General features: G+C 33.4%; 1 protein-coding gene across 5 annotated transcripts in view; it reads right to left on the bottom strand.

Annotated features, from left to right (window-relative positions):
- Positions 1–14,056, bottom strand: part of ohgt (E3 ubiquitin ligase component cereblon) — a 70,146-nt gene extending 56,090 nt beyond the window's left edge. For 2 of the 5 annotated variants that reach the window (XM_087406797.1, XM_087406795.1), the window contains exons 1-2: positions 13,484–13,786; positions 13,107–13,172 (exon numbers count right to left, since the gene is read on the bottom strand). Coding sequence is in view for 2 of the 5 variants with exons in the window: in XM_011064014.2 (XP_011062316.1) it covers positions 13,107–13,172; positions 13,480–13,540 (127 nt within the window). In the remaining 3 variants the exon portion in view is untranslated. The other 3 variants (XM_087406796.1, XM_011064014.2, XM_087406794.1) reach the window with 3 other exon arrangements.
- Positions 14,057–18,501: the final 4,445 nt, after the last annotated feature.

Raw genomic sequence — 18,501 nt, 5'->3', positions numbered from 1 at the left:
AACCTAACCATTTGCATCACGTGGTCATTTGCAACTCGTGATCAATCGCAACGTAGTCAATCGCAACGTAGCCATTTGCAACTCGTGATCAATCGCAGTGTGGTCAATCGCAACTCGTGATCAATTGCAACGTGATCAAATGCAACGTGATTATTTGCAATACGTGGTCAGTTGCAACGTCACCATTTGCAACATAATCAATTGCAACGTGGTCAATTGGGACGATATTCAATCGAAACATGGTCAAATGGGCGCCACTCAGCTCGTACAATGACTCAAATTAGTTAAAATGAATTCCATAAAAAAACTGAATAATTATTGTATGTCCTTAAAATAACAGATTAGTCTCCGAGCACTACTATAAGCACTACTCAAGAACTAAATCGAAAACTTTAAAAGTATTTTTGTCGAAATCTATAAGGCGTATAATTTTGCTTATACCGTTTTTTTTCGAAATTCGAGGCTTTATTATAAAAAACTGGTTATACATTTATGATTCAAAGTATTGTCCATCGCTGGCCACTACTTTCTCCCATCTTTCGGGCAGCATACGAATCCCGCGTCAAAAAAACTGGTCATCTTTTGAGGCGATCCACGAATCGATCCAATTTTTTACTTCTTCATAAGACCGGAAGTGCTGGTCAGCCAGGTCGTGTACCATTGATCGAAACAAGTGATAGTCAGAGGGAGCAACGTCTGGAAAATACGGCGGGTGGGGTAGGACTTCCCATTTCAACGTTTCCAAGTATGTCTTGACCACTTTCGCAACATGGAGTCGAGCATGCAAAATCACTTTATCGTGTCTCTCGTTGTATTACGGCCGTTTGTCTTTCAATGCTCGGCTCAAACGCATCAATTGCGTTCGATACTGATCGCTGTGATTGTTTCAGTCGGTTTTAACAGCTCATAATACGAGGTCTGTTCAAAAATTATCGCGAATTTTATGTTTTTTCAAAAATTATTTATTTATTCATGAATATCTATTTTTGTTGTTTTTGTGTTCAAAGTAATCCCCATCAGATATTATACACTTGTGCCAACGTTTTTTCCAATCTTCAAAGCACTTCAAAAAATCATTTTTTGTGATCTTGTTCAGCTCCTCCTTCGATGCCGTCTTTATCTCCTCAATCGTAGCGTAGCGTCGTCCTTTCATGGGTCTCTTCAGTTTCGGGAACAAGAAAAAGTCACAGGGGGCCAGATCTGGGGAATACGGTGGCTGCGGCATCATTAGTGTGTTGTTTTTGGCCAAAAATTCGCGCACAAGCAACGATGTGTGAGCAGGGGCGTTATCATAGTGCAAAAGCCAATTTTTGTTCTTCCACAAATCCGGACGTTTCTGGCGGATTGCTTCGCGCAAATTACGCATAACTTGCAGGTAATATTCCTTATTGACCGTTCTACTCTGTGGCAAGAACTCATGATGCACCACGCCCTTGCAATCGAAGAAAACTTAAGCAAAACCTTCACATTCGACCGAACTTGGCGCGCTTTTTTCGGTCTTGGCTCGTGCAGCAGCTTCCATTGGGATGACTGAGCTTTGGTTTCCACGTCATAAACCCATGATTCGTCACCATTATGACCCTCTGGAGCACATTTGGGTCGTCCCGGACAGAGTCCAACAGCTCCTTAGCAATGTTAATGCGATGCTGTTTTTGATCGAAATTGAGCAATTTTGGTACGAATTTCGCGACGACCCGTCTCATGCCCAAATCATTGGTAAAAATCGAATGGCATGAGCCAATCGATATGTTTAGGTCCTCAGCAACTTCTCTAACGGTGATTCGACGATTGGCCAATACTATTTTCTTCACTTCATCAATGTTTTCGTCTGTTGTTGATGGGCGCCCGGCACGCTCTTCGTCGTTCACATCTTCTCGGCCCTCTGAGAACATTTTGTACCACCGATAAACGTTGCTTCCAAGGTAGCTTCACCATATGCCACAGTCAACATTCGGAATGCGTCCGCGCACTTAATTTTGTTTTTCACACAAAATTTGATACAGATTCTTTGATCCATTTTTTGGAATAGGCAAAAATCGAAGACGAGCCAAAACACGTGCAAGCAAAGCAGCTGTCAAAAATTAACTGAACATTCAAAATGGCCGAACTTGTCGGCATAAGTGAGAGACATGAGTACCAACATAACGCCACAAAAAAATCGAAAATCGAATATACGTAACCCGCGAAAATTCAAAATTCGCGATACTTTTTGAACAGACCTTGTATACTACGCCGAGCTGGTCCCACCAAATACAGAGCATGATCTTGGAGCCGTGAATATTCGGTTTGGCCGTCGACGTGGAAGCATGGCCGGGAACTCCCCATGATTTTCTGCGCTTGGGATTATCGTAATGAACCCATTTTTCGTCCCTAGTCACAATGCGATGCAGAAAGCCCTTCCGTCTTTGCCTTTCAAGCAGCTGTTCACAAGCAAACAAACGCCGTTCAACATCTCTCGGCTTCAACTCGTACGGCACCCAATTTCCTTGCTTCTGAATCATTCCCATGGCTTTGAGACGTTTTGAAATGGCTGATTGAGTCACTCCTAATGATCGTGCCAATTCTTTTTGATTTTGACAAGAGTCTTGATCAAGTAATGCCTTCAATTCTGCATCTTCGAAAACCTTCTCTCTTCCACCGCTATGCTGGCCTCTCCACGTGAAAATCACCGTTCTTGAAGCGTTGAAACCACTTACGACACGTTCTTTCACTAATAGCGGCTTCACCATAAATATTTGAGAGCATTCGATGAGCCTCAGCCGCAGATTTCTTCATATTGAAGCAGAAAATTAAAACCTCCCGCAAATGACAAGAATTTGGCTCGTAAACTGATATTTTCAATCGAGAATAACTTTATGATGCAGACACAAATCGACTAATGTTTCTATGGGGTTATGTTGACAGATGCCCAAGTTTATTGTGTGACGTCTATGATCTATTTATTTCGATCACCACTTACCGCTAAAGCCATCTATACGAAAAAGATATAAGCAAAGTTATACATCTAATATTTTTTTGCATTTTCTTCGATTTTGATACACATGATATACTCGTACATGATTAGAAAAAAAGTATTTGACCAATCAACTTTTTATAAGATCCGTTAGTTAGCTAATAATCAATCATCCTCGATGAACATACAAAATTAACATGAACATAAAAATCAATAATAATCATTAATAATTTTTTTGCGTAAAGAAACGACTGCCAGTGAAAATCGTAGTTTTTTTCAAAGTCACACAAAATTTTAATTTATATATTATATATATTTTTTTAGGTTCATTTAGGATAAAAAACTATAATAATTAAAAATATTTATTAATTTTTTGTTTCCAGCAAAAATTACACCTGCTAGGATGTATATAAAATCATAATGTCATAATGAGGCGCCAAATTAAATGTTTATATTTTTAATTAGAAATATGTTAAGAAAGGCTACGAACTATAAGAATAAACATAAAATATAAATAAGCAAGATATATTAAAAAGCGCTAAAACATATTACAACAATTAAAATAAACGGCATTTCGACTCCGATTGGATCATTCTCAATATTAGACATGTAATATTTTTAAGTAAAATATTTATATGAATATATTTAAACATATTTAAAACATATTTAAAAGTCAAACGGCTAATAATAATTAAAAGTTATGAAACGAAATATAAACTTCTGCTTTAATATAGAAAATGGTAGCATAATTGCATCCTATGGATATCGCATTGGTATGAAAATTGTATGCTGATGTCAAATTCAAAAAAATCAATTCCTAGTAATGTCATTGTGCGTATGACAGAGAACGGAGATTACTCGCTATTATCGTGTCGCAATTACAATAGTTTGATAAAAATATATGAAATCAATATCGGTAAAAAGCGATAAAAAACTCAGTTTGTTAATATAATAATAGAAGGATATAAAACAAATGAAGATAATTGATATAAAGTTCATATAATATGTATAAGAACATACAATACATAAAAATAAAATTGAGTAAAGAGCATACAAGGTGCGTCCCAAAATTTTCCGAACTTTTGAAATAAAACAACAACGGTTTACTTTTTTTTTCAAATTCAAATTGTTTATTCAAAGTAGTCCCCGTCGGACTCAATACAACGTTTGGCACGATCTAAAAGCATTTCAAATGAGTGTTTTATGTCGTTCAAAGGCATGTCCTTCAGAATAGTGGTACAAGCCCTTTGGATGTCTTCTACGTCCACATACCGCTTTCCTTTCATGGACAAATGCATTTTGCCGAATAGGTAGAAGTCACAAGGTGCCATATCAGGCGAATACGGGGAATGGTTGATTGTTAAAATGTGATTTTTAGTCAAAAAATCAGTGACAAGTGTCGAACGGTGAGATGGCGCATTATCGTAACAAGCGCCAACTTCCTCCTTCGCGATATTCTGGCCGAATACGACGAATGCGGTGCACCAAACGCTTCAAAACGCTTACATAGAATACAGCATTAACTGTTTGGCCTGCTGGAACGAATTCTTTGTGCACAATACCCTTGGAATCATAAAAACAAATGAGCATTGTCTTCACTTTTGACTTCTCTAAACGCGATTTTTTGGGTTTTGGGTCGTTTCGCGCCTTCCATTCCGCGCTTTGACGCTTGGTTTCTGGATCGTATTGAAAACACCACGTCTCGTCACCAGTAACAATGCTATAAAGGAAGTTTTGGTCCTTTTTTGCTTCCTTAATAATGTCCTTTGAATGTTGAATTCGATGCATTTTTTGGTCGTCAGTCAACTTGTGTGGAACAAATCGTGCACAGACTTTTTGTAGGCCCAAATGTTCGGTCAAAATGCGATAAATCGTTGATTTGGGGATGTTCAATTCCATTTCCATGTATCTCACTGAAGATTTTGGCTCATGCTTGATGAAATTACGCACAACTTCGATGGAATTTTCGTTAATTGTCGATTTTGGGCGACCTGTATGTGCGTCGTCATTTATGTCCTCACGACCGTTCTTGAATCGCGTATACCACTCATAAACACTGGCACGGGCTACACAATTATCACCATAAACTTGTTTCATCAAATTATGGGTTTCGGTAAATGTTTTACCAAGTTTAAAACAAAACTTAATATTGGCTCTTTGTTCGAAGTTCATTCTCGTACCGATGTATACAACATACTGACACTTGAGACGCCATAACTTCGTTTCCACTGAACCAAATGTCATGAAATTTTTACTGGAAGTCAGCTAGGGATGTACCTTTCAAACGCGCAATCGAACACATGGATAGCGCCACCCGACCTATCCCTATTGAAAAAGTTCGGAAAATTTTGGGACGCACCTTGTATAAGAGTCAAAATCAGTAAACTTTAATAAACACACGTCAATTTTTTAATACTTATTCTCGATATCATTATATTAAAAATAAATTGATAGATCGGAATAAAATGATTGATCGGAATGTCCTTTTTTATAAAAGACATTCCGATTTGTAAAATAATCGTTTCAACAATTGGTAGCTCTCTTTATAATTTTGCTAACTTCATACATAACATCATAATAAAAACGGTTCCGGCAATCAATAACTATATTAAGAATCGTTTCCAATTGAATCGATAAACTTAGGAAAATCAAGCTTAATGATGAAGATAAGTTAGTTTCGTTAGATGTTACATCACTCTTTACCAACATAGCAATAGATTGCATTAATAACAATTGGGTACATATTACTAAGAAATGCACGAAAAAAGAATTTATACTAGGAGTAAGGTTTATTTTAAATTCGACTTATTTCATGTTTGATAATAGCATGTAAACAGAACTTTGGCGTACCCATGGGTTCTTCATTGTCGCCTGTCATTGCTGACCTGGTAATGCAAAGATTAGAACGAAGCGCTTTGTCGAGATTTGGCGATTCTTTCCCGTTTTATTGTTGTTACGTTGATGATATTTGTACTGCGATTCCGGTTACAAAGATAGAACTTTTGTTAGAGTTTAATTCTTTCCATCCAAGATTACAACACACAATAGGAGGAACACTTTGAACTTTTTAGATATTATAATTATTAAGAAGGATGGATCGTTTGAGTTTGATTGGTATCATAAACAAAGCTATTCTGGCAGATATCTCAATTATTTTTCTAATCACCCGACATCACAAAAAAGAGGCACTATTATTGGATTAGTTGATAGAGTTTTGATGTTATCGGATGAAAAATAAATAATCACATAAATAATCTAAAATCTATAAGTATTTTATTAGAAAACGATTATCTACTAAATTTTATTTTTGGTTCGATTAATGATAGGATTCAATACTATTTAAAGAAGAAAAAAATATGCACACAAGAATCTAATATTGAAAACTCAATAGAACGAATGACTTGATTTGCGGTACCATTCATACCATTAATTACAGAGAAATTCAATAGATTTAATAGTAAGGACACAAAAGTTTCTTTTTATAGCACAAATAAATTTAAAAAAATTATTAAAGCGCAAAAAGCCCAAAATCCAATAAAAATAATGTAGTTTAATAAAATTAATTGTAGAGATTGTGATGCGTTTTATGTTGGTCAAAGACAACTTAACGAGAACAACAACTTAAAACGAGAATTGCGGAATATTGTAATCACATTAATTGGAAAACTTCCAATCTTTCAGTAATAACCGAGCATTACAATTCAAATATGATTTTGATTGGAATAACATTCTAATTTTGGATGAAGAGCCGTGCTACAGTAAACGGATAATTTCTGAAATAATTAATATCAAAAAACAGGACAATAGTTTAAATTCACAGACTGATACCATAGATCTTCATAAATCGTATTTATCAATAATAAACAATATATGACTTTGCATCACCGGTTATAGATTCAATTTTGCGAAATTTTGTTTAATCGCAGAGTGCACATTCTCCCAATATTAAAAAATCGACGTGTGTTTATTAAAATTTTACTGTTTTTGACTCTTATACAGGTATGCCCTTTACTCAATTTTATTTTTATCTGATTATAAGAATACAATAAAAGTTAAAAGTAAAATACAGAAAATCTTAGAATAAATACCTTAGAAATAATCTTAAAGTTAGTTCACATATTCATAGATAAAAATGAGATCACTCAGAATATAAAATCTTCCAGGTTGTTAAAGTATTTAAAATATCGAAACAAAATCAGTCGGATTGTACAGAAAGACATAAAATAGCAAATTGCGATGGAACTTCATTTTAAACTGGCTAGAGATCCCAAACGAAAATAAAATAAGTCATAAATCTCTTCCTCGGTATACGTATCTATCTTTCAATAAAACCGCGCCTGACTGCTATACGAAACGATACGCCGCGTCACTGCGCCGGTATACAGCCACGAATAGAAGAGAAGCATTGGACCCATAGTAAGAGACAAGCACGAGCGAGCGAAAGGCAAGGGGATTAAGGACCCGCGGTGCCCGATTTGGAAAGCTCTCGTCTAAATAGACAGAACGATACTGAATCATTACATGAATCTTATCTTCTAATTATTCAATCTCTTTCTCCTTCCTAGCTCTCTGTTTTTCTTCCCTCTCTAATTAATCTTTCTATATTATTTCTCATTCCCTCCATTGTACCTCTAATGACTCCCGCACACAGAACGCGGCAACGCTTGCCGCGCGGCGGAAGTTAGCGCTAGAACCAATCAACGACTCGCTTAGAGTTGCTCGGAAGTAATAGATATACAATTTCCACCGCGACAAAAGTTGAACTCAATCCAACTTTTGCTTGCCGCGCGGCGGAAGTAATATTACTATCATTTCTAGAAGTTGTGCATAGTGAAGTCAACTTAAAATTATTGATCAGTGCGATAACTTCCGCCGCGCGGCAAGCATTGCCGCATTTTGTGTGCAGAAGCCATAACTTTCCTTCTTTTTTCATTACCGATTGAAAGTTTAATAAATTTTTGCGAATTCCATCGCATTTGCTTATTTTATGTATTTCTGTACAATCCGATTGATTTTGTTTCGATATTTTGAATACTTTAATAAACTGGAAGATTTTATATTCTGAGTGATCTCGTTTTTATCTATGAACGTGAACTAATTTTAAAACTATTTTTAAGGTATTTATTCTAAGATTTTTTTGTATTTTACTCTTAACTTTTATTGTATTCTTATACATATCATATGAACTTTATATCAATTATCTTCACTTGTTTTATATCCTTCTATTATTATATTAACAGAGTTTTTCATCGTTTTTTACCGACATTGACTTCATTTTTATCAAACTATTGTAATTGCGATACGATAATAGCGAATAATCTCCGTTCTGGCATACACATAATAATAGGAAAATAAGATTCATATGATTCGGTATCGTTCTGTCTATTTAGGCTCTGTCTCTGTTTCTTTATATGAACCATCTGTGATATCAAGCGTTTATTATAGGAAGATTCTTTGTCAAGAATTCTATTTTTGTCTCAATTGAATTCATGGTTACAATTAACTCAATGATTCGATAATGACATTACTAGAAATTGATCTTTTTGAATTAAACATCAGGACGTTTTCATACTAATGCGATAACCATAAGATGCAATTATGCCATCATTTTCTACATCAAAGCAGAAGTCTGTATTTCGTCTCATTAACTTTTTAATTATTATTAGCCGTTTGATTTTTTAAATATGCGTATATAAATATTTTACTTAAAGATATTACATGTTTAACATTGAGAATGGCCCCGATCAGAGTCGAAACACCGTTTGTTTTAATTTATTGTAATATATTTTAGCTCTTTTTAATATATCTGGCTTATTATTTATATTTTATGTTTATTCTTATGATTCGTAGCACTTCTTGACATATTTCTAATTAATTTATCATTTAAACCATTTACATTGTGTATGTTTACGAAGGCAAATCAATAATCAATATCCGTGTTTCAAGATAGGCGACGTTGCTGATGCAAGCATCAGCAGATGTTGGCATTACCATCGTGTACTATCATCTTTCAAACGACGCCATACAAAATTTCAGAGTGATTCATGCAATAGTCTTGATTTGACAGCAATTCGTAGTGAGCGTGTTTGATGTTTTCCGATACAATGGAAAAAGAGCAATATCGATCCGTGATTCGTTTCTTATTTCTGGATGGAAAAACGAAGAAATAAAAACGAAGTTGGATGCTTATAGGATTCTATGGGAACTCTTCACCATCTATGACAACCGTCAGATATTGATTCAATGAATTTAAACATAGTTGTTCATCTGTTTTTGATGAGGAGCGCCCAGGCCGCCCGACAGACGTGATTGGACTGAGGAAATCGTTGAAAAAGTCCATGACATGATTCTCGCTGATCGCCGAACGAAAATGCACGAGTAGCAGAGGACGTAGGCATCGTACGGAACGGCATTCAATATTTTGCTTGAGAATGAAAAAGCTGTCGGCCCAATGGATGAGCGATTGCTTACGGTGGACAACAAGCGGATGCGGTTATCAATTTTAAAGCATGATCGAATTGCGCTACGAATTGCTGCCGCATCCATCGTATTCTCCGGATTTAGCCCTCTATGACTTCTTCTTGTTTCCAAACATGAAAAAATGGCTCGGTGGAAAGAAATTCACATCGAATGAGGAGGTCATCGCCGAAACAGAGGCCTATTTTGCAGAGTTATTCGACAAATCGTATTTTTCTGAGGAGTTAAAAAAATGGCAGAAGCGTTGGGAAAAGTGTATCCTCCTAAAAAATTACGTTGAAAAATAAAAAAAAATTTGTGAAAAGCGTCTTCATTACTAACACGGGTACTTTTGATTTGCCCTCGTATATTTTTATTATTTATAATACTTTTTTTCACATAAAAATTTTACGTACAATAGTTATGTTAAAACGTGCAAAAAATTTTAAACCGATAAATATTAGTCTTCCTTATAAAAAAAATTATGAAGAATCACTACTTTTTCGATCTTCTAATATATAATAGGAGACTCTCCTTAACCATAACAACCGTAATATTAATATCTTAATGTTACTTATATACTAGTCAAGAATTACACTATTAGAAATGTAACTACGAGCTTCTTTTACATGTAAATAAAGCTCGTGGTTATGAACGAAATTAAAAATAATGAATGATTTAAATGAAAATTAAATTACAATAGTTATTTAAATGTAATGAATGTGTACATGAAATTTAATATACATTGCATAAAATTTTGTAAATAGTACATTAAATTTCATAAATTTTCATGAAAAATACATTAAATCTCATGTACTTATATATAAATATACTTTTCAATTATAAATACATTAAATTTAATGTAATGTCATGAAATTAAGTTTAAATTGTATAACTTAAAAGTATATTAAATTTCATAAAATTTTTAAGTGTACAAATGAGCGTGAAGCACGTGTGGGCTCTGAGCGCTTCATAGACCAGAGCGCTATTTCATTAACTTCAATCTACTCTCTTGCAAAAACAACTTATTGGACGCAATTTTGCTAAAGGAAAAAGTTGTTTCTTTTAGCACAAGTATTACGTCTTGTATTCCGTGAGCGCGAATTTAAGGACATCCTGCATATTTGTTGTATAATATATATACAGAAGGATGTATAAGGCCCCTCAATTTTTTGCCAAGCGCTTTTGATAGAGCGGACTGAGTCAAAAAGTTCTTTACCATTTTACAATTTTCGCAATGGTTAACAAGATAAATTATTAATTATTAAAAATTACCGAATATTTAATCTTTAATAATTTTATACTTAAGTACTATCAACTTTACAGAAAAACAGCAAGAGACAAAAATTATTTTCTTCTCATACTTAGAGCTATGAGAATTTTTTCAAAATTTTTTAATACCGTATTTCCTCATGTTGGTAAAAATAGTTGCCAATTAGAAAATGCAGTATTAAAAAGTTGATAAAAAAATTCTGAAAAAATTCTTAGATCTTTATGAGTCGAATAATGCGTCAAATAAGCCTAATTTCACTGATTTTTTTAGATGCGGTAACTAAATTGAATAAGTATCTATATTTTTATTTTTCTCTTAAAAATTAATAAATATTTACTAAATATTATTAAATATACATTATACTTCAATTATTAAAAAAAAATTATATAAAAATTTTTATATTTAGATGTACTTTTCAGAGTTTGAATTTTTGTGACTCACAGGGGTTCTGGTCTCCCCTATAATATACGGGTGTTAGTTAAGTATATTGCCATACTCAACAGATTCTTTGGTTTATTTCAAGTAAAAAAATCCATATAAACATGTGTTTATATGGATGGGGCTAAACGGCTTAGTTTCTGAAATAAAAAAGTTCCGAAATAAGAATCCATTGACAAAAAGCTAGTAGCTTTTTGAAAAAGCTAATAGCTTTGTAGAAAATCACATAGTGAAAGTCTCTATACACGTTGAATATGATAAGGATATAACTGTTGGTCTTTCAAAATTCTTCAGATGACATAATTATTCACATTTAATATCCTAGCTATTTTCTTTGTGCTCGTTTCTGGATGTGCTTCGATTTCGTTAAAAATAGCTTCTTCTAATACTGATGTTCTGAATCGTCATAGGCTTTCCAAAATCAATAGTATTCCTTACGAAAGACTCTCTTTTCTCAAAGATAGCGGTGAATATTAGCAAATGTTTTACGACAATGGTAAATTGCGTTGGGATATTTTTCATAAATACGCATAAATACGCCTTGCCTTACGTGAGTTACCATTTGCAAGACCGTAGGCAAAGTGCAATCTATCATTTCAAAATTTGTAAATTTAGGCATGATGAAATGAAGGCACGATTTTAATGGACTGGAACAATTTGGCCCGAAAACGTATATATAAGTTAACTGACCCGCAACAACATCAGAACTGAAGTTTGTTTTTGATTTTGTGACTTTGATTTTGACTTAGTCACTTTGTTTACGAATTGTTGTGCGAATGGTAACTCACGTGAAACAAGGCATATTTATGCAGAAAGATATCTCCAACAGAATTTATCGTCAAACATTTGCGAACATTCACCTGCATTTCAGAAACTAAGCAGTTTAGGACACATGTTTATATGGACTTGAAATAAACCAAAGAATCGCTCTGTTGAGTATGGCAACATAAGTATGCAATTTAACTAACACCCTTTGTGTGTGTGTGTGTGTGTGTGTGTGTGTGTGTGTGTGTGTGTGTGTGCGCGCGCGTGTGTGTGTGGTGTGTGTGTGTGTGTGTGTGTGTGCGTGCGTGTGTGTATTAGGTGTAGTAAAAAGAAATCCATTATTTTTCCAATAGATGGCTTTAGTAATCTGTATCTCGTCTACGCGTGATACAGATTACTAAAGCCATCTATTGGAAAAATAATGGATTTCTTTTTACAACACCTAATATATGTACTCAGTAATTATATGTACACAAATTTTCTTGTAAAAAATTAGATTGATTTAAATGAAAATGACCATGTTTGGTTTTTGCTACCAATCGTCAGGTTATATTAACAGGCTTTGCTCGATTTCTGATTTGCTGGCATAACATGTCATCAAACTTTGGCTGCTTTCCTTTTAAGAGACACAAATTCAAAATTGACACAGTTTAACATATTCGAACAAAGTTTGCCACATTTAAATCAAACGCGATAGTGCAATGTATGTCCAAACTTTTAATATCTAACCTTTTAAAAGATTTTAATCAAAAATGATCAAAGAACAGAACAAAATTAAATAAGAACTGGTTTGCGTGTGCATTCTAATATCATCAAAATCGTACTTGATACACTCTGACTCCCCTCCTTAGCAGAGGCCATCAGAAGTATCGATTCAGAACAAAATTGTAAATGAAAAGCGACATGTGTCAATTTGTGTCAAATGCATCGACTGTATCTCTTAAAAAAAGGCAATCTTTATCAGCAGATCCATAGGCAAATGCTGACATAGATGGTTATAGTTTTGTAGTAGGAATCCGCTCGTTTGCTGCCAGCTTAGTTACAATTTGCTAGTATCTTGCTATTAGGGAGTTCAGAATTTTCTTCGAAAAAGTACAAACATAATTACTGATTTTGTGATTTTGTCATAACATGTGTAATACAATATATATGTATGTATATAGTTATCTCGCAGGAATTAAAGATATATTATTATAACCTAAAATGTATTAGAGAACATACCTAGTTCAACTGTGCTTACGTCTGACCAATTTTCATGATCCTCATCTGGGCCACTATGTGGAGACTCTGTAAAATAATTTCATTTCATTAGATATTTGACCACAATATCATTTTCACATCTATAACATATATTATAGATTATAAGTATAATCTAAAAAAACGACAGTAAATTTATTGTAAAGAATTCAACTATATATACAGGCTGAGCTAGCTTTGTCAGCGAACATTTATACATTATATTTATACATTATATATATATTTCAAATTTGAAACAATTATATATATATATATATTTTTTTTTTCATGTAATCTTATATGTTTTATTAGGATTTATAGTACATGCGCATCAAGTAACTCAATCCTAAAAACATACCTACTATAGGTATATCGCCGTAATCACTTTGTTCAGTATCATAATCCTCATCAATATCCATTATTACTTATCAAATTACAATGTAGATGAAATCTGTTTGATTCGTAAGCAAACTCTAAACTAATATCTCTCCATGTATACAGAACATATATAATGCCATATGTACTTCTGACGTTAAGACAAGATTATACAGAATTGTGACAGAATCTCAAACAGAACTAACAAACGATGCAGGATGATATTAGTGACAGTTATTTCGACATGCGCAAATACGGTTCCATAATTGCTCGATATTTTAAGCTAGAATCCCTATACCCAGAGTCTTCAAGGTGCGATTACATAGGTCCGTTTTCTGTGGCTGAACTAATGTGCACTTTTGGAACTTAGGGATTCCGCACAATAAAAGAAGCAGGGAACAGAAAACAGAGAATAAGAATTTTAACCTATCAAAAACTGTATATTCCGCAATACATGATTTCTGATAGATTGAAATTCTTATTCTCTGTTCTCTGTTGCTTTTATTGTGCGGAGCCTCTTAACAGGTTTATTTTTTATTGCTGCACTGTCTGAACTGGTGCACACGGTGCAATAAATTGAAGCGAAACAGATATAAATTTGTTTTATTTCAACTTATTGTTCAGATAGTGCAGCAATAAAAAACAGACCTAAGGTGAAATAGACATACATTTGATCAGAGAGAAACTTAAGAAAGGACATAACGGCTCAAAATCTGTAATCGCAAAATGCTGCCGCGCATTTATTGCCCTCTAAAAAAGTGGATGGAAATTATACAGCAACGTCCACTTTTCTTAGTGTATATCGTCCACTTTTCAAGACTGGAGATAATAAATCGATATTTGTTCATATAATCGTGTTATATGTAACACGATTATAATCTGCCACTTTGTCAGAGGGCAGTAGTGCGCGGCAGGATTTTGCGGTTACAGGTTTTAGGCCGTCATGTCCTCTCTTAGGTTTCTGTGGTTTGATATTTGTTTAAAGTGAGAAAGAGAGTTCCAGAACAGTCTAGTGCAGGAACAGAAAACAGACCACATGTAGCGCGATACGTGATGCGCAGTACAAAAAAGATTTTACTGTATATGCTATAGTATACGTCACGTGTATTATATTTTAAGTAAAATTTTCGTCAGAGAGGAAATTTTAAAACGTAGTAACTATAAACGTAGTAAAACTAAGTAACCTAAGTAACTATAGGAATCGCGCAAACCGTGTCGCTTACTTCTTTTCTTCTTTATTAAGATGCATTTTCACGAATTGCTCAAACTAGCCATTTCAGCGAAGATCACGTGACGACTTTTGTCGTAAAACTATTAGAGCGACAATTTTTTACATGAAAAAGAAGTGTTAAGTTTGACATTTAAGCGATTCAATATGTTGTTCGTATTTTTCACATATTTGCGATATTAATACGCTGAATTAAACAGTTATTAGATTATTCTGAATGATAAAATGTCATGGCTTATTTCGAGCTGTAATTAAATTAACTTTAAATTAATATAATCAACAAATGTTTCGGCTTACAAAGCCTTCTTCAGTGTTAAAACGCAGAAATACAATCTTTTACAAATTAACAAACTGAATAAATAACGAATGCAATGAAAATTGAAAAAACCATCAGTGGTAAAGTGTCAATATATAAAGAATTTAAACGTCAAAAAGTATTAGATAGATTACAATAAGATAGGAATATTTGAATAATTAGTTGAATAGTTAGTGACTTCAGTCAACATTAGATTAATTATGTCCCTCAATAAAATAGTTTTGTCAAATTCCTCGATTAAAATCGAGAATTTAGTTTGTCGCAGACTTATATTAAACGATTTGAGAATTCATTACGAGTATTTGATATTCGATAAAACAAATAGATATATTAAAATAAGTTATTAATGTGAATAAGAGGTACAGAATCAAATAATAATTTACATTAATTTATATAAAATACTGTAATCAAAATTCTCAATCAGGTTAAAATTAGATATTGACAGTTACTCGTTTAAAAATTAACTAATGTGAAGTGTAGGTCAAATATAAGTAAGTCAATAAAATCAAATGTAAAAACAAATCTGTTCAAAACTGTGACAATTTATGTTCACGTATATCGTCAAGTATGTTAAAATATGAGTTATCCAATAAATTTAAACCGGTTTTTTTGTTCTTTAATATGTATCATTTCGAAAATATTTCTTTTACGATAATTGTTTTCAAAATCAAGAATACTAATTTTTTACCAATTAAAGTTATAATTAGTTTCCATGATATGTTTCGACTGTTCTAGAATTCTCTTTCTCGCTTTAAATAAATATCATTTCTACTCTTTTATTCTGAATGTATATAGAATCCTCTATCTGGATCACTAATAAAAAAAAGAATAAATTAGGTTATGTATATCGCAGTCAACGGTGATCAACACGGTTGATACAGTATGTTAGCACTGCCAATAGTTTGAGCATTTGATGCTTGTAATTGAAATTATTCAAACTACAAAATTTCAGCCGCTGGATAACGAGCGACAAATCTGTCGCTCTAATTGCTTATTTTAGCAGCACGTGAAAATATATTATACCTTTACATGTAATGCGGTAAGCAGCACGGGCCAGTGAAAAATTCACGTTACTAAGCACTTTTTAATAGAATTAATTGATTTAAATGCAATTATTAAATAAATTCATTGAAAAAATAAGAGTGTTGATAAAATGTGCATAAAAATAAGGTAATATATTTTTAAAAAATTCATATTAGTTAATAGTAGTCAACATAAAATTTATTTGTCACTTGCCCGTGTCACTTACCGCGCTATTTGTAAGCTTGGCTTTTTACTTGATGAAAACAGGTAATCAAAATTGACGCTTGATATTCGTTGATCACATGACCCGTTTTGACGCTGAAAATGAGCGTCAAACCTAATAAAGGAGTAAGCGCAGTTACGCGGTATATCTATAATTATCTAATTAGTTTCTGTACGATGTACGGCGTACCGCGCTACATGTAATCGCACGCTAGTTTAGGCCCCTATTCTTGAAAAGTATCCATCGACATAGGGCCAGTTTCACCAACGCTAGTTAGTTTAATCGGCCGTTGACTGACCAATTGCTGTTTAGTAGAATCGACCAATTGGCAATTAATTACAATAAGCTTGATCGGCGTTGGTAAAACTGATAGGTTGGTGAAACTCATAGGCTTAGTTTACATCATGCACTTAATACGGGTACACTAAATAGTAACTTTCTATTGAATTATCTTAATTTCGGTGATACGTGTAAACATATACACAAGATGTGTATTTAATTAATCATTTTGATGAATATATATCAATTTAGTACAACATTCTTTTAATTACATCGTTAAAATTCAAATAATTTTTATTATATTTACATCCTGCTGTTCCAATCTTTGTTTTGCTGTTTAAATCTTTGTGTAACAGCGATGTCGTTAAAAATTGGATTAATCCAATTTTTCAATTGTGTCGCTGGTGACAAGAAAGTGGGCATATTTAAGGAAAATTCAGTCACGCGATCATTTATCGCTACGACAAGCGATACTATGTAATTAGGCCTCGTCTACAATCAAGTCGGCTGTCGCTTGTCGGATGTCGTTAGTTGTAAAAGATGGGACCAATCCAAACGCCCAGCAGCCGACACGAAAAATTATGCGCATGCACACAACATACGACAACGTCTCCCGACTGATTGTAGACTAGGCCTTACACACTCGTCTGTACACACTCACAGCCGTTTACATTGTTTCGAACAAGATTTCTGTGTATCAGAGGTGAGTGGTTCGTTTGCTGGTCATTTTATTCGGTGAGTAATTTAAATTGAGAAGGAGGAGAAGTGAGTAGCGAGTGGATTGCGGTGGAATTATATTTTTTTAATAAAATAAAAACGTGAATTTCTTATATAGTCATTCTAACTTAATTTATTTATGTGTTGACACATTAGAGCTACAATGCCTGACTCTGTAATAGATTGTTGCAAACTCTGCCAAAAAGGATTTTAAAATGTGTCATTTTTCACGAGACTCCAAAAGACGAAAAATTTGGGCTAAAAGCATAGGACGAGATTGGATTTCGTCTAATAATTTAATGTTACGTGAGTCTTGGTGAAAATTTTTTAATAATTTTTATACAAATTGGAATTTTTATACAAATTGGAATTTTTATACAATTTTTCAGAAATACTCAAAAATATTTTTTTTATATTTACTCATAATTTTTCAAAAATATATAATTTTTAAATTTTTAGATTTTATAACATTTCATCAGAAATTATATTTAAAATGCGTAATTATTTACAAAAAATCTTAGAAATCTTACGATATATTTCATAATTAACATATATGTAAAATTCTAAGAAAGGATACAGATTTTCTGAAGTATTCCAATTTTTAAAAAATTGAGAATTGTTATAAAATTATATAGAAATTCTGAAAAATTATATAAAAATTCTAAAAAATTATATGAAAAATTCTGAGAAAAATTTCCACCAGGGATTAGTAAGAAGATTCGTTTTTGTGATTTTTTTCTGATTCTCCTGTTCTTGCATTAAAATCCCCCTCTATTATTGTTTTTATTTCTTCCACCCTGTTTTCCGTCCATCCTTTCATTCTCCCATTTTTCCTTCTGTTTACATATATTCCCACTATCCTCCATCTATCTTTTCCAATCTTTACCTTTCTATCTACAACTCCTTCCATTTTGCTTTCCTCTCCCCCTTGTATTTCAATCCCTTTTCTTATCCCCATTATCAATCCCTCCACTCTTTCCTTTATTATTCCTTTTCTTTGCTCATTGTGTTTCCCAAATATATCCTTTCGGCAACCTTTTCTTAATTTTTTCCCACATCCCTTCTTTTCTATTCACGTCTCCACCATAACTACAATATTCCAATCTCTTAACCCCATCCAAAAATCTCTATCCTTATTCACCAATTCTGCTACGTTCCAAAACGCTAATTTGCAGTCACCTCTCCCTTCTCTTTCACTTCCGGCTTCCCCCCCCCCTCT

Source organism: Acromyrmex echinatior, chromosome 6, assembly GCF_024713525.1.
Source record: "Acromyrmex echinatior isolate Ae372 chromosome 6, ASM2471352v2, whole genome shotgun sequence".
NCBI lineage: Eukaryota > Metazoa > Arthropoda > Insecta > Hymenoptera > Formicidae > Acromyrmex > Acromyrmex echinatior.
The sequence above is the reverse complement of the archived record's forward strand: the minus strand, read 5'-3'. Positions and strand labels throughout refer to the sequence as shown.